This window comes from Oncorhynchus gorbuscha, linkage group LG20, assembly GCF_021184085.1.
Source record: "Oncorhynchus gorbuscha isolate QuinsamMale2020 ecotype Even-year linkage group LG20, OgorEven_v1.0, whole genome shotgun sequence".
In the NCBI taxonomy this organism is placed as follows: Eukaryota; Metazoa; Chordata; class Actinopteri; order Salmoniformes; family Salmonidae; genus Oncorhynchus; species Oncorhynchus gorbuscha.
Genome location: NC_060192.1, coordinates 6,647,651 through 6,668,707, shown reverse-complemented (window position 1 = coordinate 6,668,707; position 21,057 = coordinate 6,647,651). Strand labels below are relative to the sequence as shown.

The 21,057-nt window shown below is 47.5% G+C and overlaps 1 protein-coding gene across 1 annotated transcript in view; it reads right to left on the bottom strand.

The window, feature by feature from the left end:
• LOC124006618 overlaps positions 1-20,750 on the bottom strand; it is a 37,609-nt gene extending 16,859 nt beyond the window's left edge. The window contains exons 1-10 of the mRNA XM_046316670.1: positions 20,532-20,750; positions 15,395-15,466; positions 14,188-14,565; positions 12,929-13,103; positions 12,637-12,764; positions 12,236-12,529; positions 6,524-7,504; positions 2,104-2,282; positions 390-1,941; positions 125-238 (exon numbers count right to left, since the gene is read on the bottom strand). Of these exons, the coding sequence (XP_046172626.1) occupies positions 125-238; positions 390-1,941; positions 2,104-2,282; positions 6,524-7,504; positions 12,236-12,529; positions 12,637-12,764; positions 12,929-13,103; positions 14,188-14,565; positions 15,395-15,466; positions 20,532-20,550 (3,892 nt within the window). The 5' untranslated portion in view covers positions 20,551-20,750. The remainder of the gene's footprint in view (positions 1-124; positions 239-389; positions 1,942-2,103; positions 2,283-6,523; positions 7,505-12,235; positions 12,530-12,636; positions 12,765-12,928; positions 13,104-14,187; positions 14,566-15,394; positions 15,467-20,531) is intronic.
• Positions 20,751-21,057: the final 307 nt, after the last annotated feature.

The following is a 21,057-nucleotide window of genomic DNA, read 5'->3' as shown; positions in this document are numbered from 1 at the left end:
GTGTGTGTGTGTGTGTGTGTGTGTGTGTGTGTGTGTGTGTGTGTGTGTGTGTGTGTGTGTGTGTGTGTGTGTGTGTGTGTGTGTGTGTGTGTGTGTGTGTGTGTGTGTGTGTGTGTGTGTGTACCTGTCTCGCAGCGCTGTCCAGTGTATCCAGTTGGACACACACAGATGCTGGCTCTGCCTCTCTGGTAGCAGGACGCTTGGTTCAAACACACATTCACTGTGCACTGCTGCAGTCCTGGGACACACACATATATATCATCCTCATCAACAACATCATTATCATCATCAACATTCAACAACAACCATGAGAGCAGAGATGACAGCGGCCATGATGACGTCACCAACCCATTGTTAAACCACTGAATAGATCTGAGATTTACACCTACCTCTGACATCGACAGTCTGGTCCACGATGTAGTAGTCAGATCCTGTTTCAGGTTGGTATGTGGACTGAGGTTCTTTAGGAGCATGGGGGCCGGCCTCCAGCAGAGGAGGACCAATCACCTGGTCATAATCCACAAACTCCTCCCCCTCAGGCCGGGGGGTCTGGGGGGTCAGGGCCCAGTCGGGGATGGGGCGGGAGGGAGGTGGAGTGGAGGGGTGTGCAGGGGGTGTGTGTGTTTGGTTCAGGTGCTGTGGGGTCTTCTGATCTGTGGTAGAGTGACTGGTTTGGTTCTTATGGTGGGTGGGGGGGAATCTAGGGTGAGAGGGCTGTTTGGTTTGGTCCTTAGTGTGGGTGGAGTGATCTTTATGGTATGTGGTCTGGTTCTTGGTGGGATCCCTAACGTGTGTTGGACGCTGGGTGGAGTGTGTAGGGGGGTACATGGATCGATCCTTAGTGTCTGTGGAGTGATTGCTATCGTGTGTGTTATGTTGATTGGTTTGGTCCTTCCCATCTGTAGAGGGGTGTCTGGTCTGAGCTTTAGTATGAGTGGAGAGATCTTTCTCCTGTGTGACAGGTTGGTGGGAGTGGTCTCTGTGCTGTGTAGAAGAGTCTGTGTGATGTCCAGGGTGGACTCCTACAGTCTCTCCTGCCTGGGTTGGCATGGTTCCTGGTCTGACTTCTGGTTTGGGTGTAACAGTCACCTGTCCCTCCACCCCAGGCCCCACCGGGGGAGCTTCGATGGCTCCAGGACCGCCGGGGCTAGTGTATCTGGTGTCTTCAGGTGGGTACACCTCCTGTGCCGAGCCTTCCTCTTCTGCCGATGAAGACCCCTCGAAGTCTCCTGCCTCTGTCTGTGATGTAGTGTGTGTGTCCTTGGTGTAAGTATCAATAGTGTTTGTGTCCTTAGTGCGAGTAGGGTGTGCGTGTGATGGAGTGTGTGTGTCCTTGGTGTCAGTATCAATAGTGTTTGTGTCCTTAGTGCGAGTAGAGTGTGCGTGTGATGGAGTGTGTGTGTCCTTGGTGTAAGTATCTATAGTGTTTGAGTCCTTAGTGTGAGCAGAGTGTGTATGAGACGGGGCGTGTGTCATACTCTCCGCCCCTCCAATCTCCGTCTCGTCTGTGACCACGCCTGATTGGCTGTCTGAGGCGGGGGTGGGTCGGGTGTCTTCTGCTGAGCCCTCCTGGGTACGGCCGCCTGACCCTTCCATGTCCTCGTCAGGCGAGACGCCATCTGGGGAAGTATGGGGGTAACCAGTGGATGAGGCTGAGACTGGGGAAGAGACTGGGGATGTGTGTTGGGAATTCGGGGTTGTTCCATTGGAGCTCTCCGTCTTTCCTGTCCTGTCTCTGCCTGTGCCTCTGTCCGTGTCTTTCGCTGTGTGTCTGTTGGTATCTCCGTCTGTGTCTGTAGCAGTGGACTCGCTGGTCTCTCCAGTATGGATGGAGTCATAGTCAAAGGGAGTGGGGCTTTTCTCCTCTCCTCGCTCCATCTCTCCTCCCAGTTCACCATAGACTGGTGTGGCCATCTCAAACTGGTCTCCTCTAGCCTCCTGCTGAATGAATGGATGAATGGATGAATGGATGAATGAGTGAATATGTATTGCTGTTATTGCCGTATCACTTCATGCAACCCATCTCAATTATGCTTTTTCTACTTCCATTGTCCTTGAAAGAGAGGCTAAACACCTCTCACACATCCAGACAGTAAATCTGACCTGGTGTTTCCCGTTGACGAAGCTGAGCATTGGGGGAAAAGGGATGGGAGGCATGCCGTCAGAGTCCTCACTGCCGCGAATGGCCTCACTCTGGGTAACTGGGAAGGCTGGGATGAGAGGGGACTGGAAATCTCCATTACCCCCTAAAGGGTGTCCCAGGACCTGCAGGATGTGGTTCACTGGAAACACAGGAACAACCCAGGGAGAGTAGGGAGGTGAGGTAAAGAGTGAAACACAGGAACAACCCAGGGAGAGTAGGGAGGTGAGGTAAAGAGTGAGGGTGTGTGTCTGTCTGTCTGTGTGTGTGTGTGGACGTGTTTAACTATTCAGGGACCAGAAGTCCCCACAAGAATAGTAAACGGAAGAAAAACACTGGGGACATTATTTCTAGGGTGTTTGTGGTTGAGATTAGAATTTGTGTTAGGGTTTGAATTACGTTTAAGGTCAGGAGTTAGGGTTAGTTTTAGGGTTAGGAGCTAGGGTTCAGTTTAGGGTTAGGAGTTAGGGTTAGTTTTAGGGTTAGGAGCTAGGGTTCAGTTTAGGGTTAGAGTTAAGGTTAGGTTTAAGGTTAGGGATTTTGAACGGGACTGAATTGTGTGTCCCCACAAGGTTAGCTGTACAAGGATGTGTGTGTGTGTGTGAACCTGCAAATCCTACAGATTCAGGTCTACCAGAAACACACCACAGTAAAACCCTAATACACATGGTTGATAAATGATCATTATTTCAGCATTGCAATATGCCAATATGCTGTTATACTATCCACAAAGACTTAATAGTGTAAGCTGTGTGTTGGCTTATGACTGGTTCAATGAGAGCCAGAAGCATTATTTGAACAATGCAGGTGTGTGTCTTCATTAGGTCTTTATGGTACACATGGAACCTATATCGCGGGAACGGGTGCAAGGGGAAGCACATACAGGGTAGCACTAAACCTGAGGTTAGTTATGTCTCTGGGGACAAATAAAACCATGTGAGATGCTTTTTAATCTGCCGTCGAATGAGAGTGTGTGTGTGTGTGTGTGTGTGTGTGTGTGTGTGTGTGTGTGTGTGTGTGTGTGTGTGTGTGTGTGTGTGTGTGTGTGTGTGTGTGTGTGTGTGTGTGTGTGTGTGTGTGTGTGTGCGTGTTTGTGTCTGTGTGTGTGTCCGTGTCTGTGTGTGTGTGTGTGTGTGTGTGTGTGTGTGTGTGTGTGTGTGTGTGTGTGTGTGTGTGTGTGTGTGTGTGTGTGTGTGTGTGTGTGTGTGTGTGTGTGTGTGTGTGTGTGTGTGTGTGCGTGTGCGTGTGCGTGTGCGTGTGCGTGTGCGTGTGTATTCGTCATACTTAACCATGTTAATAAAACCCAAACCCAACCTAAAGAGGTGTCCGTCCCTTCGTGACCCTGAATCAGATACTGATCAGATACTATCTACTATATGCGAAACAGGAAGATTTAACTACACAGATGTAGGATCTTAATTTGAGCTAGTTTGCTACAACAGGAGAATAATCCTGCTGCAACAGGAAATGTGAATTATTATGTGACTTATAATTAATGGGCATTTTAGTAGGGGTTGATACATTTTTCGTTCGGGCAAATCAAGTCTGAAATGTCAAAATTACAAACTTCAGAACCCTTTAAAACTCAAATACACAACAAGTTTGCATTCCCTGCTGTGCAGGACAATTCTTAGCAACAAAAGGGTGATTAAATTAAGATCCATCTGTAATACTCCATATTTCAAAGTCTCAATTCCCTTTACTTGTGTAGAAATTGTGGAAGTATAACCCACTGAGGAACTCAACTCTTATTGAGTTACTGGTTGAAATATGACCCAATACAGGATCCAATATACAATATGTCCCTTTAATAATAAACAATAGCCATTCATAAACGTTACGGCTTGGATCGGGTAGCGCAGCCGGTAGACTCACACACATTAAAAGAGAAAAGGGGGAGAGGCATGGGGTGCGGTGTACGTTGGGAAGGAATGAAGGGAGAGATGGGAATGTTAGAGGGTCGATGAAGGGAGCAGACCGAGGGAGCAATTAGTTGAGAGTGATTACAACGCTGACTGATCTGAGAGGCTCTATCATTTGACCTCAGGGTCACGTGTGCCCCTCTTTCTCTCTCCCGCCCTCGCGAGAAAAAAGTAACTGCCAAGCTACGAGACGAAAAATGACTTAACGTGTTTCCACATCTGGTTGTGCAGAACCTGCGGGTGTGCTTACATGTAACCGGGTTGCAAATGGACAGAGACGATAACGACACAACTTCTCTGTTAAACCAAGAGAACAAACAGCTGGAAAGGACCCAGAGGTGATCCTCAGTCAGGACAGAGATTTCCTTAAGACATCACTGGAAGCACGCAAAGCAGGCACACACAGCAGACCCGGAGGCAGAAATAATCAGTTGGACGGGCCTTTGATTTCCACGTTTCTTTCCCACAGGACCTCATATGCTTTTAAAAAAAATGGCTGTCATAGTAAAGACCACAGGCAGCTCGTGGGATTCAAGTTTGGGGAATCTCACAATTTATCCTACCATTTCTACCCATCTGCGTGCCAGTTCTGATTATTTCGACATGTGCTTTTTATTGGAACGGTTGAATTTCAATAATAACGTTTTCGTTTCTCAAAAATCATTGTCACCTGGTTCTATCCTAAAAATCTGAAGTAAAAATTGGACTTTGCCCAGAGCCACTAGCCTCTATCACATGGACCATTGACACACTGGGATCCATTGGCGGCGAAGGAAATGAGAACTCAAGAGATGCAGCAGTAGGCGTATAACTTCCATCGTCAATTAAGTCAAATACAGAGGCCTAAAGCCGGGGGAAATAAAAGCAGTAGAATATATCCTGCTGAAAATTCTGGTTCTTTAAATCACAATCTATCTACTGCGCCTGTCTGCATTCCTTTCTATCTTAAAAAAAAAAAATTTGGTAAAGTATTTTGAATGGGTTTATTTACACAGGAGAAATGATAACATTTTGGCGAAACATACATTTACTTTAGGGATATCCAACATCCTAACAGTGCACTGCACCCGCCATTTTCCTTTGGCTGAAACCAGAGATCCTGTATATAATGACGAGATGCTCATGTCTCCGCCCTAAACAATGGGAGTCTTTGATCCCAAAGGCTTGAAGGTAGGCGACAAGCATGTTATTCCCATAGAAACGCATTGGGCTTTTACTGGACGGAATTTGGCGACCTCTTCCTCTCTGTTGAAACTAAGCATTTCTCCACTGGAGAAAGCACCCAAGCAAGCGAAACAGCGCCCTTCTATATGTGGCCCATGTGTCTGATGCTGTCTGGCCAGAAATAGTATGACACGCCATACTCTGTTGGTGCAGACATGATCAGATACGTGGTCTACACATGCTGGGACAGAGGGGCACCGTTTCACTCGCTCGCTCCGATGCTTTAATGAGATTGATGCATCTTTCTGTTGGCCGTGTGTTGGTCAAATAAGTTATAAATATATCAATATTTTATTTGGATGGGCAAGGAGGTATGGTCGGCCCCCTAAGGCCCGCCATAACGCCCACCCAACCACCCACGCATGCACGCACACAGAGAGAAACACAGCTAAGTTAGGTCATCCCTAAATCTAAAATGTTCCCACAGATACTGAACTCCTACAGCAGCCAAGGCTGGAAATCTCTTTTAATAACGGAGATATTAATATATTATGGAGATGCATCAGGTCAGTTTTAGGACACAGTCGTCCAGCAGTAGCCTGGTTAAAAGGTGGTCACTGTCTCCTTCCTGTCCATGCCTGTATACTCTCTTTCCATGCTACTATCTTTGACTGACCATTCTGTCTGCCTACACTGGACATCTGTCGAGATCTGACAGAGCGTCACTACAAGCAGCTCACTCTGAAGCCCAGAGAGTACAGAGTCCTTCAGCACACGCAGTCGCCCACAGAGACTCATAATGTTAGAGTATACTTAAGCAATAAGGCCAGAGGAGGTGTGGTATATGGCTAATGTACCACGACCAAGGGCTGTTTTTAACCACGACGCAATGCGGAGTGCCTGGATACAGCCCTTAGCCGTGGTATATTGGCCATATACCACAAACCCCCGAGGTACCTTATTGCTATTATAAACTGGTTACCAACGTAATTAGAGCAGTAAAAATACATGTTTTGTCATTCCCATGGTATATGGTCTGATATACCATGGCTGTCAGCCAATCAGCATTCAGGGCTCAAACCACCCAGTTTATAAAACAGGACTTAGTACAGTCACTTCACAAGGTGGCTGAGACAGTTCTTAGTTTGGCGATACAATCATGAGAACATACCTGGAAACAGAGGTGTTATGTCCACGTACACAGAGTTAGCAGTGTTGAGATAAGAGTTTGTTTGTTTGTTTTTGTATTTTTAAATGGAACATTGCCTTGTCATCGGAGACGACTGTAAACTCTCACCTGATTGGTTCCGGTCGTGCACGTCGACGATGATGAGGTGGATTGGTGGTTTGGTGGGCGAGGCCTCCTCATGGATAGCCACCGATTTGTCCATGCCGTATGATTCCGTGGCTCCCGGTTGGCTGTGGGTTGTTGTTCTAGAGCTCTTGCCCTCCTCCTCCTTGTAGACCACAGCAGGCTGCTGTCCTGTCACTTTGTCCCCACCTGAGGGGCCGTGCTCTGGGGTGACCAACCCTGGATACCCCTTTGGATGTCCTGGGTACCCTGGTTGTCCTGGGCGTGAGGGGTCCGACCCCAGTCCTGTGTCTGCCGTGAAGCCCTGTGTGGGAGTCATCACTCCCCGGTCATCCCCCTCACTCTCCCCATCACTACTGCTCCCCTCCCCACTCCCACTGCTCTCCCCCCTGCCTGAGCCTGTCTGAACTTCCCCCTCTTCCTTGTCTCCCCCCTGGTTGATGTCTAGTTGGGGGCGGGTGGGCTGGGAGCGGATGGTGGGGAGAGGGGGCAGCTGCAGGGGGAACAGGGGATCACCCATGGGGGGCAATGACTCTACCTTGGTTAGGTCTGGGACAAAGTCCTCCCCATCGTACTCAGGGAACTGAGTGGTACCAACAGAGAAGTCTGTCTTTTGGTCTGTCGTCCTGTCTCCTCCCTGGGTAGTTCTGTCTTTGCCTGTCGTCTCGCGGTCAGTGGTGCGATGCTCGTCTTTGGCGGCGTGTGTTCCGTCAGTGGCAGTGTAATGTCGGACTGTGCCTGTATAAGCGGTATCGTGTGGTCCACCTGTATGCTCACTTCTGTCTTGGCCAGTTGTTTGGTGTGGTTTGTCTGCAGCTGTGCGGTCAGCTCTGTCTGCGGGAGTTGAGCCTGTAAGGTTTGGTCCGCCTGCGTGGTAGGTAGTGCGAGGTTCGTCTGTGGCCGTGTCTGCCCTGCGAGCATCCGTGGTCGTCACAGGCCCGGGAGGGGGGATCTCTGGTTCCTTACCTGCAGAGACAGAGAGGAGGGGTTTATAGCACAACACGTTTCACGTTGCCCCTATGAGGTGGTCTCTCAGATGACATCACCTGAGATCACAGTCGAGGTACAGGCGTGTACTCCGAGGCAAATAGAAGGACGAATGAACATGCAGTGCCATAGTAAATGGAAGACAAAGGGGAAACAGAATGCTATCGGGGGAACACTAAACATGGTGTTGTCAGAGTCCGAATGGTGTAAGCTCACAGCAGCAGGCTGTAAAAGGACATCAAACCCAGAGAGTTACATGTTTTGAAGAGCGACGTCAGCCGTTAAGAATCATTAAGTGTCAGTGCCAGCGGGGGTCAGTCTGTCAGAATGTCTCGCTTTCTCTCTCTGCCAGGAGGTCTGTATTTTTAGACTGCATGGCGTGTGAACTGTGTTAAAAATGGTTGTTTCAGGCCAACTGTAAACCTCCGACCTGCCTTTTCCCCTGGCATAAGCGTGTATGCAATACACACACACCCGCAAACACACACCTAGATGTGCTGAAAAGTTTCTTTTGGCTACGCACAACCTGCTATGTTCCAACACTGGCGCACATCTTTAGGCAACATGTCTCTTTTTTCCTCTGGTAGAAAATAGCAACATGTCTCTTTTTCCTCCGGTAGAAAATAGCAACACGTCTCTTTTTCCTCCTGTAGAAAATAGCAACACGTCTCTTTTTCCTCCGGTAGAAAATAGCAACACGTCTCTTTTTCCTCTGGTAGAAAATAGCAACATGTCTCTTTTTCCTCCTGTAGAAAATAGCAACACGTCTCTTTTTCCTCTGGTAGAAAATAGCAACATGTCTCTTTTTCCTCCTGCAGAAAATAGCAACATGTCTCATTTTCCTCCTGTAGAAAATAGCAACATGTCTCTTTTTCCTCCTGTAGAAAATAGCAACATGTCTCTTTTTCCTCCTGTAGAAAATAGCAACATGTCTCTTTTTCCTCCGGTAGAAAATAGCAACACGTCTCTTTTTCCTCCGGTAGAAAATAGCAACACGTCTCTTTTTCCTCTGGTAGAAAATAGCAACATGTCTTTTTCCTCCTGTAGAAAATAGCAACATGTCTCTTTTTCCTCCTGTAGAAAATAGCAACATGTCTCTTTTTCCTCCTGCAGAAAATAGCAACATGTCTCTTTTTCCTCTGGTAGAAAATAGCAACATGTCTCTTTTTCCTCCTGTAGAAAATAGCAACACGTCTCTTTTTTCCTCCGGTAGTATATAGCAACACGTCTCTTTTTTCCTCCGGTAGTATATAGCAACATGTCTCTTTTTTCCTCCTGTAGAATATAGCAACACGTCTCTTTTTTCCTCTAGTAACCCTTTACCATCAGTGGAAAAGGGAAGTCTACATACATGCAAAGTCATAACATCCCTCTCTGTGTCGCCCACATCCACACAACCACAATGCACCTGTGTAACGTTCTCGCTGCTTGTCTCATGGACAGCTGACGCATGCACGTTAACCTTACCGACATACTGTCATGTCATAATTATGTTTTAATGTATATATTCCATTTTAGCCCACCCTCGCAAAATGTTGGATGCCCCCCCACCCCCTCCTCTCTCCCACACTCCCTCTCTCTCTTTTCCTCCACTTCTCTTTCCCCCCCTCTCTCTGCTTCTCGTTCTCGCTCTCTCTTTCACCCCTACTCTCCACCTCTCTCTCTCTCTCTCTCTCTCTCTCTCTCTCTCTCTCTCTCTCTCTCTCTCTCTCTCTCTCTCTCTCTCTCTCTCTCTCTCTCTCTCTCTCTCTCTCTCTCTCTCTCTCTCTGTGTGAGTTGGAGGCGTGTATAGCTGGCAGGACTCTGAGCAAAGACACTCGTTCGCCCGCTCACTCAAACTGTGAGGGGATGTGGACAGTCCAGCATCCAGCCCAGCCAAGCTAGCTCCATCTCCAGCCCTGGTCTGATGTCACGTGTTTGCCTGGGCCAGGCCATCTGGCTGGCCTGCAGTCTGTCCCGAGTCCCGTTAGCCATGTCACTCCCACTATGCATTAGCCCGCATGCCCTATAGGCTAAACGCAAGACCCAGCCATAGTTTCTGAGCTGTATGAATCAGCCACACACGGTCGGAGACGTTACCGTTTCACATGCATTATGTTATGGATTTCATCAAATGGTCTTTTAGAAACCACTAGATTGCAACAGAATATTTAGTGTCTGCAAAAAGAGGGTTGCAAGTGTGTAAATTGATACTGATAATCTGATAATGATGATCATGATGAGAATGATACTCTTCGGCAAGTAAGACTCGCCCTCCCTCTTTCTCTCATGTTCCCCTCTCTCTCTGGGAAGGGGCCCGCTGTAATGCATTAGGGACCTGTCCTGTTTCTCTCTGTGCTTCTCGCCGTGTAGATAGCATGAGTTGGGTTTTCCCCTAGTAAAAAATAATTTAAAAACCACACACACACACACAGGCTCATAAACGGGAGGAACAGAAGAGAGAGGAGCGAGCGGGAGGCTATTCTTCAGCACGGTGGAGTTAAACAGGGCGCTGGTTCTATGTAGAACTCATTCTCCTTCCCCTTGCAACCCCACACTATGAACTGCTTTGGTTTCCTAACTGTTACTGGGTCTCTGCTGTGACCCTCCTGGAGATATCGTTGTCTAATGACCCACCAAATCAGAGCCATGTTTCGAGCCGGGATCCAGTCCTAAGCCCTGACCCTGAAAGAATGGGCCAACCATGTGGAAGACATTGGGTTACCTTGGAAACCGGAAGGTTGAGAGAGGATAAAGGAGGACGGAGAGGTTGCAGACTGCAGTGAGGTAGAGGGAGGAAGGAGAGGTTGCAGACTGCAGTAAGGTAGAGGGAGGAAGGAGAGGTTGCAGACTGCAGTGAGGTAGAGGGAGGAAGGAGAGGTTGCAGACTGCAGTGAGGTAGAGGGAGGAAGGAGAGGTTGCAGACTGCAGTAAGGTAGAGGGAGGAAGGAGAGGTTGCAGACTGCAGTAAGGTAGAGGGAGGAAGGAGAGGTTGCAGACTGCAGTAAGGTAGAGGGAGGAAGGAGAGGTTGCAGACTGCAGTAAGGTAGAGGGAGGAAGGAGAGGTTGCAGACTGCATTTAGGTAGAGGGAGGAAGGAGAGGTTGCAGACTGCAGTAAGGTAGAGAGTAATGAGAGGTTGCAGACTGCATTTAGGTAGAGGGAGGAAGGAGAGGTTGCAAACTGCAGTAAGGTGGAGAGTAATGAGAGGTTGCAGACTGCAGTAAGGTGGAGAGTAATGAGAGGTTGCAGACTGCATTTAGGTAGAGAGTAATGAGAGGTTGCAGACTGCAGTTAGGTAGAGAGTAATGAGAGGTTGCAGAATGCAGTAAGGTGGAGAGGAAGGAGAGGTTGCAGACTGCAGTTAGGGAATGGGAGGTTGGAGACTGCAGTAAGGCAGAGAGATGAATGGGAGGTTGGAGACTGCAGTAAGGCAGAGAGAGGGGAATGGGAGGTTGGAGACTGCAGTAAGGCAGAGAGAGGAATGGGAGGTTGGAGACTGCAGTAAGACAGAGAGAGGGGAATGGGAGGTTGGAGACTGCAGTAAGGCAGAGAGAGGGGAATGGGAGGTTGGAGACTGCAGTAAGGCAGAGAGAGGGGAATGGGAGGTTGGAGACAGCAGTAAGGCAGAGAGAGGGGAATGGGAGGTTGGAGACTGCAGTAAGGCAGAGAGAGGGGAATGGGAGGTTGGAGACTGCAGTAAGGCAGAGAGAGGAATGGGAGGTTGGAGACTGCAGTAAGGCAGAGAGAGGGGAATGGGAGGTTGGAGACTGCAGTAAGGCAGAGAGAGGGGAATGGGAGGTTGGAGACTGCAGTAAGGCAGAGAGAGGAATGGGAGGTTGCACACTTGCAGACTGCAATAAGGCAGGTAGAGGTTGGGGATGTAGGACACTCATAGACTGCAGTAAAGGAGAGGTGCAGGAGTTAGGGGAATGCAGTAATGCAGGGAGAGGAAGATGATGTATGGGTTAGAGATTGCAGTTAAGCATAAGGCAGGGAGTATGGGGTGATACAGTAAAGCAAGGAGCGGAAGGGAGTGGGTCTTTCCAGATGTAAAGTACATGCTTACTGTGCAAACAGATGTGTCCAACATGGTAGCGCAATAAATAAATGTCCTTTTAAAAGCCTGTAACTTGAACCACAATACAAATCATGTCAACTGAAAATGAACATATAAAATGTAACGTTTGTGTGTTGCTCAAGCATTCAGCCTTTTACTGTAAACCAACCGTTTCACCTTAACCAGCCTCTCCATCCTCTTCTCTCTATCTCTAATCCTCTCTCTCTAACTCCCTCCCCTCTCCCTCTCTCCATCTCCCCCTTCTCCCCCCACACAACCCCTTTCTCTGTCTCATAGATGTGCTCTGTCCCCGCAGGCTCGGTCGTTTAAACAAGCCTCAGCAGGAAGTGAAAACAAGGTGAGAGTTCATCCTCACACAGGACGGGCCATAACTCATTGAGCCTCTCGAGAAACCACATAAATATCCCTGATGCTACTCCGGCCTGCCAAGTCTGACCCCCTCCCTCCCCCTCCCTCCTTAAGAACATGTCTACTCTCTCCCCCCCTTCTCACTACTTCTCTCTCCCATATCTCAATGTCTGGCTCCTCCTCTCACTCTTCTTCCTCCCCATCCTCAATATCATCATTGTGATCACCATTGTCATCGCCGCCATAGTAGCAGCAACAGTAGCTTTAGCAACTGTGGTGGTAGTAGCTTTACACAAGTCTTACCCTTGAAGCAGAACGCTCCATGTCTGTCAATAGGTTTGGGGAAGCCAGTCTGGTTGGGGAATCGGTACAGAGTCCGAACCCCCAGCAGTCCTCCTCCACACTGGGGCCTGGGGACCGAGATGGGGTAGCGGGCGCTCCCGTCTGACAGCCAGCCGTAGTCACAGCGATCCAGGCCTCCGCGCCACGCGGCGAACAGGTTGCCAGGGGAGGCGAGCACCGCCCCCTGCGTCTCGCATGCACGCTTAGCCTGGCGAAGGGTCAGCTTGTAACGGATAGGAGCATAGAACACCTCACCTGCAGGGGGAGAAGTGTGCACACTTTACCCAATGAGACACACGCTTTAACTCGCCATCAGGAAACACCAAACACTAAAACTCACTCATGCACACACCCTTTCTCACCGTGTAGTTTGTCTGCGTAACAGTAGACGTCGTAGGTCTCTTTAGGGTCTCTGAGCCCATACGTCCTGATCCCAGGCCTGTGCATCATATCGCCCATGCAACCAGGACGGGGCTTCGTGATTGGGTATCTACAGGGAAGAGAGAGAGGGCGGGAGCATGGGAAATGTAGTTTACCAGACATACTCTGACAGGGCCGGAGGTACCCTCGAGACGGGTACTAAACATATTGGGTTTCATCACCAGCCACAGCAGTTGAGAGCTGTGATGCTCATTAAGTAACACGCAAACACACCTGACTGTCTGGTCGGCCATCCAGCCGGCGTCACACTGGTCCAGTCCGTCCTCGAAGGCGGCAGTCAGCTGCTCGGCCGTAGCGATGGTTGCCCCGGCCGCGCGGCACGCGCCAACAGCCCCGGGAAAGGAAAAGGTATAGCGGCTAGAAGCAGACCTGTAGTGGAACACCACACCTGGAGAGAGACAGAGACAGGAGGTCAGTGTGTGTGTTTGTGTGGTGAGTGCCTGTGTTGAGTATCGAGACGGTTACTGACGGTTACTGAAAGGACGCAACCAGCGAGCCCACTTTCACAAGCAATTTAGAGAAAAAACTGTCGCCCAGATCCACTTACTGCACAATAAGTGCATTCAAATAAGGAAACGGAGAGGACCAAGTAACACGAGCATCAGACTGCAGATAGGACAGGGAAGAAGACTGCTCTGCCATACTTTAGCCCCTCTGACATCCTGGAACTGCCCGAGGATGTTCGCCAGGTGCAATCAGAACCCTGTTTTCCAGAGTTCATAAGAGAGTTCGTTGTTTCTCCCTCTAGGAAACTGGCTCCAGTTGTAGAGTTCGCTGAATAGACTGACAAGCAGTCAAAAGAGTTGTTAGTCGGAGAGAGCTGGTTGTAATCTACACACAGAGACTGTACCAACAGACCGTGGTACCGACAGACCGTTGTGCCAACAGACCGTTGTTCATCTCTAATGCACACTATGTGACAATCTGGGCTATTCAGGGGGTTCCTCCTTATGAAAGATACCCAGCTTGAATGCCACACAGTAGGATACTGGTGGGGGGGGGGGGGGGGGTTTGATAGGGCGGAACATAATTGCTAATCATTTGTAGAAGCCCAAACAGATCATATTTGACTAAAACTCACGTAGGCATTTCAAACCTTGCTGACATTTGTGTACGAGAACACGCGTCGTCCTATTGCGCGTGGGAATAGTTGGAAACAGATTTCAATAACTCGGAGCTGATTTCTTAGTGGTTTGTACAGTCTTTCATGTCCAACATTGAATTTGCACAGGACATTCGGGGGTGTCAGTTGGGGAATCGTGACCTAAAGGCTCCCTATGGAACAGCATGTCTGAGAGGGAAAGACACAAAGCAGGTCGAGACATTAGAGACTTTTACATGATTTATATTTATATTACCCAACAACTCCCGTAGCTGATGACAATAGCACATGGACCAATGGACCCTTCCCAATAGGCGAAATGTGTGCGTAGTGTGTGTGTGTGTCTACTACCATGTGTGTGTCCACTCACCGCTGACATTGAGATGAACAGTATCCTGGGTGTCCTCCATCTCATGCATGACCTCGCAGCGGTACAGCCCAGCATCGCTAGCCCTCAGGCTGGCAACGATCAGCGAGGCGTCGCCTAATGCCTGGGGGTGGTTGGGCACCGACACCCTGCCCTTGTACTCCTGCTCCACCTTGATCACTCCTCCCTGGGCCACCAGCACCACACGCTCCCCATCTTCCTCCAGCTTTGTCCACTTGATCCTCAGCTGGTCCTCTGGGCCCTGTGTGCTAGGGTTGTGGGTGGTGGGGGTGATGGAGAAGTGGCATGGTAGCACCACCCTGCCAGCCAGAGAGCCACTAGCGGGGGCAGCCTTCTCTACCTTCATCCTCCATGATGGATCTAGAGAGAGACAGAGGGTGTTACTATCTAGCCATGCTAGTAAGGACAAAAATGGCTATATTATCAAAAAGCAAGTACATGAGCTTTGGGGTCAGGGCTAGGGGTAAGGTTGAGTGAGGGTCAAGGTGAGGGGTTAATATATTAGACTACGGAGTGAACGTGTAAAGTGAAACCAGGACTGAAGGCACAGAGGGTGGATGGGTTTTATTCAGGACACCAAATGACAGAACAAGCAGATAGACAGGGCTGTACTGTATGTGATCCGGATAGCTTACAGTGTGATTAACTTCACCCCAGATGTAGGTAAGTGGAAGTGTGTGTGTGTGTGTGTGTGTGTGTGCGCATGTCAAGAGCACGGCTTTCTCAAACTCGGTCCCGGGGCCTCCCAGGGGTGCACGTTTAGTTTTTAGCCCTAGCACCACGCAGCTGATTCAAATAATTTAAACATGACGATGAGTTGATTTATTTGAATAAGCTATGTAGTGCTGGGAGGGGGGGACAAAAGGTGCACCTATTGATGGCCCCAGGACCGAGTTTGAGAAACCCTTTTCCAGAGGACTGAGGGAAAATGGATGGAGCTGAGTGAATGCCTCGCTCCGTTTTCTGTGTGAAACCAATGACCTGTTCCAAGTTTATTAGACACTGATCCAGAGTGAAACACACACACACACACACACACACACACACACACACACACACACACACACACACACACACACACACACACACACACACACACACACACACACACACACACACACACACACACACACACACACACACACACACACACACACACACACACACACACACACACAGCAAGACTCACCTTGTTCAGCGAACGCACGACAGAGAAACACAAGACAGAGCAGGTGCCTGAGATGCAACATCTCTACAAAACCTGTGGAACAAAAAACACACACTGAGTTAGTCGCATCCAAATGGTCATGAATTCTATACCGGTATATAGTATATATATAATATAATATAATAATATATATACAGTATATATTACTTTAGCATGAACCATAAACGGTAGCGATTAAGGGGGAGAAGCCAGAGTGAGCCCTGAACCAGTGACTCTGTGATCACAGGGACAATTTCAGCCTCAGGGAAGTGGAGGCACATCATTCCCTGAGAATAGAGAAAGCTCAATTTGTGAGCACGCACGCGCACAAACACACACTAATAAACCCCTAGTATGACTCCAGGAGCCTATTGCATGACCCTGTTGGGAAAACTATGCAGTCAGTTTTTGCAAGTATTGACCAAGTCTGAGGAAGTAACATATTGTATGCCTATGTGGTGTTGTGGAAAACTCGATCCAAAGATTCAGAGACTAATTGAATTGTAGAACAGTGAATATTTCAATCAAGCAGCTGCAAGGTAGTTCCCTCTCTGATCGCAGTCCGGGAAGGAGCTCCAACAGTAAATGGTTCCATGTCCCTTATAGAGTGGGTGGTGATAATACAATCATATTGTCACACAATAGTCATTTTATACAAGCAACTGTTCCAGAACACAATGGCCTTGTGTTAGGATGCAGACATAACAGGAGTCTATAAAAGGCCTTGACATCACAGATGAACGGAGCATAATGCTTAAGAAGTTACAACAGCTCACCTCAATTCTGCCACAACAGTAGACATGATTCTTGTTGTTTAGACTTTCAGTGTTGAAATCCCTAGATACTAAACTTGCTTCAACCTTCAACCTTGCTTCAACATAAACGCAGAGCTAGGGAGCCATAGTTAGGGCAGGTTCCAGACATAAACAACATCATTTGCTTCGGCCCCAGGCCGCTAGGGGGCTCCGACCCAAAACAAAATATAAACAGTTGAAGTGGGAAGATTACATACACCTTAGCCAAATACATTTAAACTCAGTTTTTCCACAATTCCTGACATTTAATCCAAATAAGACTTCCTGTCTTATGTCAGTTGGGATCACCACATTATTTTAAGAATGTGAAATGTCAGAATAATAGTAGAGAGAATGATTTATTTCATCTGTTATCTCTTTCATCAAATTCCCAGTGGGTCAGAAGTTTACATACACTCAATTACTATTGCTTTTACATTTTTTAAATGGATCGAACATTTCAGGTAGCCTTGAACAAGCTTCCCAAAATAAGCTGGGTGAATTTTGCCCCGTTCCTTCTGACAGAGCTGGTGTAACTGAGTCGAGGTTTGTTGACCTCCTTGCTCGCACACGCTTTTTCAGTTCTGACCTCAAATTTGCGATAGGCTTGAGGTCAGGGCTTTGTGATGGCCACTCCAATACCTTGACTTTGTTGTCCTTAAGCCATTTTGCCACAACTTTGGAAGCATGCTTGGGGTTATTGTCCATTTGGAAGACCCATTTGCGACCAAGCTTTAACTTCCTGACTGATGTCTTGCGTTGTCGCTTCAACATATCCACATAATTTTCCTCCCACATGAAGCCAACTATTTTGTGAAGTGCACCAGTCCCTCCTGCAGCAAAGCACCCCCACAACATGATGCTGCCACCCCCGTGCTTCACTGTTGGGATGGTGTTCTTCAGCTTGCAAGCTTCCCCCTTTTTCTTATAAACACGACAATGGTCATTATGGCCAAACAATTTTATTTTTGTTTCATCAAACCAGAGGACATTTCTCCAAATAGTACAATCTTTGTCCCAATGTGCAGTTGAAAACCGTAGTCTGACTTTTTTTATGATGGTTTTAGAGCAGTGGCTTCTTCCTTGCTGGGCGGCCTTTCAGGTTATGTCGATATGGGACTCGTTTTACTGTGGATATAGATACTTTTGTACCCGTTTCCTCCAGCATCTTCACAAGGTCCTTTGCTGTTGTTTTGGGATTGATTTGCACTTTTCGCACCAAAGTACGTGCATCTCTAGGAGACAGAACGCATCTCCTTCCTGAGCGCATGATGGCTGCGTGGTCCCATGGTGGTTATATTTGCGTACTATTGTCTATTCAGATGTTCATGGTACCTTCAGGCGTTTGGAAATTTCTCCCAAGGATGAACCAGACTTGTGGAGGTCTACAATTTTTTTCTGAGGTCTTGGCAGATTTCTTTTGATTTTCCCATGATGTCAAGCAAAGAAGCACTGAGTTTGAAGGTAGGCCTTGAAATACATCCACAGGCACACCTCCAATTGACTCAACGTATGTCAATTAGCCTATCAGAAGCTTCTAAAGCCATGACATCATTTTCTGGAATTTTCCAAGCTGTTTAAAGGCACAGTCAACTTAGGTTATGTAAACTTCTGACCCACTGGAATCGTGATACAGTGAATTCTAAGTGAAACAATCAGTCTGTAAACAATTGTTGGAAAAAGTAATTGTGTCATACACAAAGTAGATGTCCTAACCGACTTTCCAAAACGATTGTTTGTTAACAATACATTTGTGAAGTGGTTGAAAAACGAGTTTTACTGATTTCAACCTAAGTGTATGTAAAATTCTGACTTCAACTGTATTTTTTTTTTTTTTAAGGAACTCAGTCGGGATCTCAACTTACTGTTTAGTTCGAATAGTAGAATACACAAGGTGTAAGTTAAACATTTGGTTGTGCATCAGCAGTTTTTCTCTTGTATTGGCAGTCACTGAGTTACTCAATTACATTTACATTTACATTTAAGTCATTTAGCAGACGCTCTTATCCAGAGCGACTTACAAATTGGTGCATTCACCTTATGACATCCAGTGGAACAGTCACTTTATTAGCCAAGTCAGCTAACAATTTTTTGCTTGGTAAGTTAGTCTATGCAGTTACTTAAACTTGTAGTAATCAGGGCCAAATACGGACCCGCAAGGCACGTGCCCAGGGGCCCTGACCTCCAGGGGGCCCCCATTGATTTTGTTAGTCACTCTCACTCAAATATCATTAACATGGCATAAGTCATGTGTAGAAATGCAGGTAATTAACTTTAAAACTGCAAAAAAGTGTATCCCCACCCCATGGCAAAATTGGTTTAACTGCAGGAAATTTGCTTTAAAAACAGCATCTGTTGCCCTATGGCAAAACGAGTAGAACTCCATGAAATATGTTATAAATAAAAAATGGTGGGGCGCTGCTTTGATTAAGGTGAGTAGTATTGTAACAATCAATGTAATGACACCCTGTGACAACCGCGTCGACAAGCAGGGACAACATCAGTCCAGCAGCTCCGTGGACACGGGATTAAGACACACACACCAGGCTAAAACTGGGGACGACTTCACTACAGACGTTCCCGCGCGCAATTGGACAGCTGCCTGTGACGCGCGCGCCACTCGAAGGCGTCCCCGAAGTCGAACAGATAAACTCGCTCGCCTCGCGCTGCTCAGCCTCAGCAGCTGTGCTGACAGAGGACAGCTGATCACAGATAAGGTTATCTATGTGAGAACATAAATCAAACCTGGCCACCATAACACTGACATCTCTCTGGTGATAAATCACAGCAAGCAAAGCGTCAAACATGTCAATGAACAGATATCGATGTGAAACGGCAATTCGATTCGTATCCCTCTCTGATTGCAGTCCGGGAAGGAACTCCAAAAGTAAATGGTTCCATGTCCCTTATATAGTGGGAGGTGATAATACAATCATATTGTCACACAATAGTCATTTTATACAAGCAACTGTTCCAGAACACAATGGCCTTGTGTTAGGATGCAGACATAACAGGAGTCTATGAAAGGCCTTGACAACACAGATGAACGGAGCATAATGCTTAAGAACAGCTCACCCCAATTCTGCCACAACAGTAGACATGTTTCTTGTTGAAAACCCTATATGCGAAACTTGCTTCAACCTACTTCACTTCAATACAACAATGAAATGATTCAGTAAAACACAAACGCAGAGCTAGGGAGCCATAGTCAGGGCAGGTTCCAGACATAAGCGACATAAGCGTTTGCTTCGACCTCTGGCCACTAGGGGGCCCCGACCCAAAACAAAATATATAAATGATTTTTTTAAGGAACTCAGTCGGGAGCTCAACTCACTGTTTAGTTTGAATAGTAGAATACACAAGGTGTGAGTTAAACATTTGGTTGTGCATCAGCAGTTTTTCTCTTGTGCTGTTAGTCACTGAGTTACTAAATTAGCCACGTCAGCTAACAATTTTTTGCTTGGTAAGTTAGTCTATGCAGTTACTTAAACTTGTAGTAATCAGGGCCAAATACGGACCCGCAAGGCACGTGCCCAGGGGCCCTGACCTCCGGAGGGCCCCCATTGATTTTATTAGTCACTCTCACTCAAATATCATTAACATGGCGTAAGTCATGTGTAGAATTGCATGTAATTAACTTTAAAACTGTAAAAATGTATCTCCACCTCAAGGCAAAATGGGTATAATTGCAGGGAATGTGCTTTAAAACAGCATCTGTTGCCCTATGGCGAAATTAGAAGAATTCCATGAAATATGTTATAAAGAAACAATGATGGGGCGCTAGAGAGTAGCATTGGAACAATCAATGAAATGACACACCGTGACAACCGCTTCGACAAGCAGGGACAACATCAGTCCAGCAGCTCCGTGGACACGGGATTAAGACACACACACCTGGCTGAAACTGGGGACGACTTTACTACGGACGTTACGGTGCGCAACTGGACAGCTGCCTGTGACGCGCGCCACTCGGAGGCGTCCCCGAAGTTGAATCGATAAACTCGCTCGCCTCGCGCTCAGCCTCAGCAGCTGTGCTGACAAGGTTATTTGTGACCAGCTCATCGGTGATCAGCTGTCCTTTATCAGTGTGAGAACATAAATCAACCTGGCCACCATAACACTGAGATCTCTCTGGTGATAAATCACAGCAAGCAAAGCGTCAAACATGTCAATGAACAGATATCGATGTGAAACTGCAAATCGACTCGTAGGCTAAGCGACAGGAGTAAACCGCCGTTGAAAGGCATAATAAGACAAACCTTAGTATATGATAAAATACAATATGCCTACATAAAGCAATTCAATGAACATTTATAACATCATACCTTGGGTCTTGATATCCATCAAGTAAGTATTCGATCTAGTTTCCAAAGAGCCCGGGTTCCAGTCCCAGAACAAGGTCCAGAAGAGTAGATTAGCGCACAGATGTTTTGGTCCCAGTTGTTATAGCGCTCTCTGTCCCTCTCTCTTCCGAGCGCAGTCTGCTCGGTCATCAACTAGGAGTCTCCTCCACTCTGCCTCGGTTGCAAGTTCAAATCCTTCTCACACCCGCTACTATTATCTGTCACCAGCAAGAGGAGGGGCACACGTCCTACACCCCAATGTTGATACCGCCCCGTATCAGAAAACAGAGAGAGAGAGAGAGAGAGAGAGAGAGAGAGAGAGAGAGAGAGAGAGAGAGAGAGAGAGAGAGAGAGAGAGAGAGAGAGAGAGAGAGAGAGAGAGGTGGAAACTGAGCTACACTTCCTAACCTCCTGCCAAACGTATGACCATAATAGAGAGAGAGACATTTCCCTCAGATTACACAGACCCACAAAGAATTCGAAAACAAACCCAATATCGATAAATTCC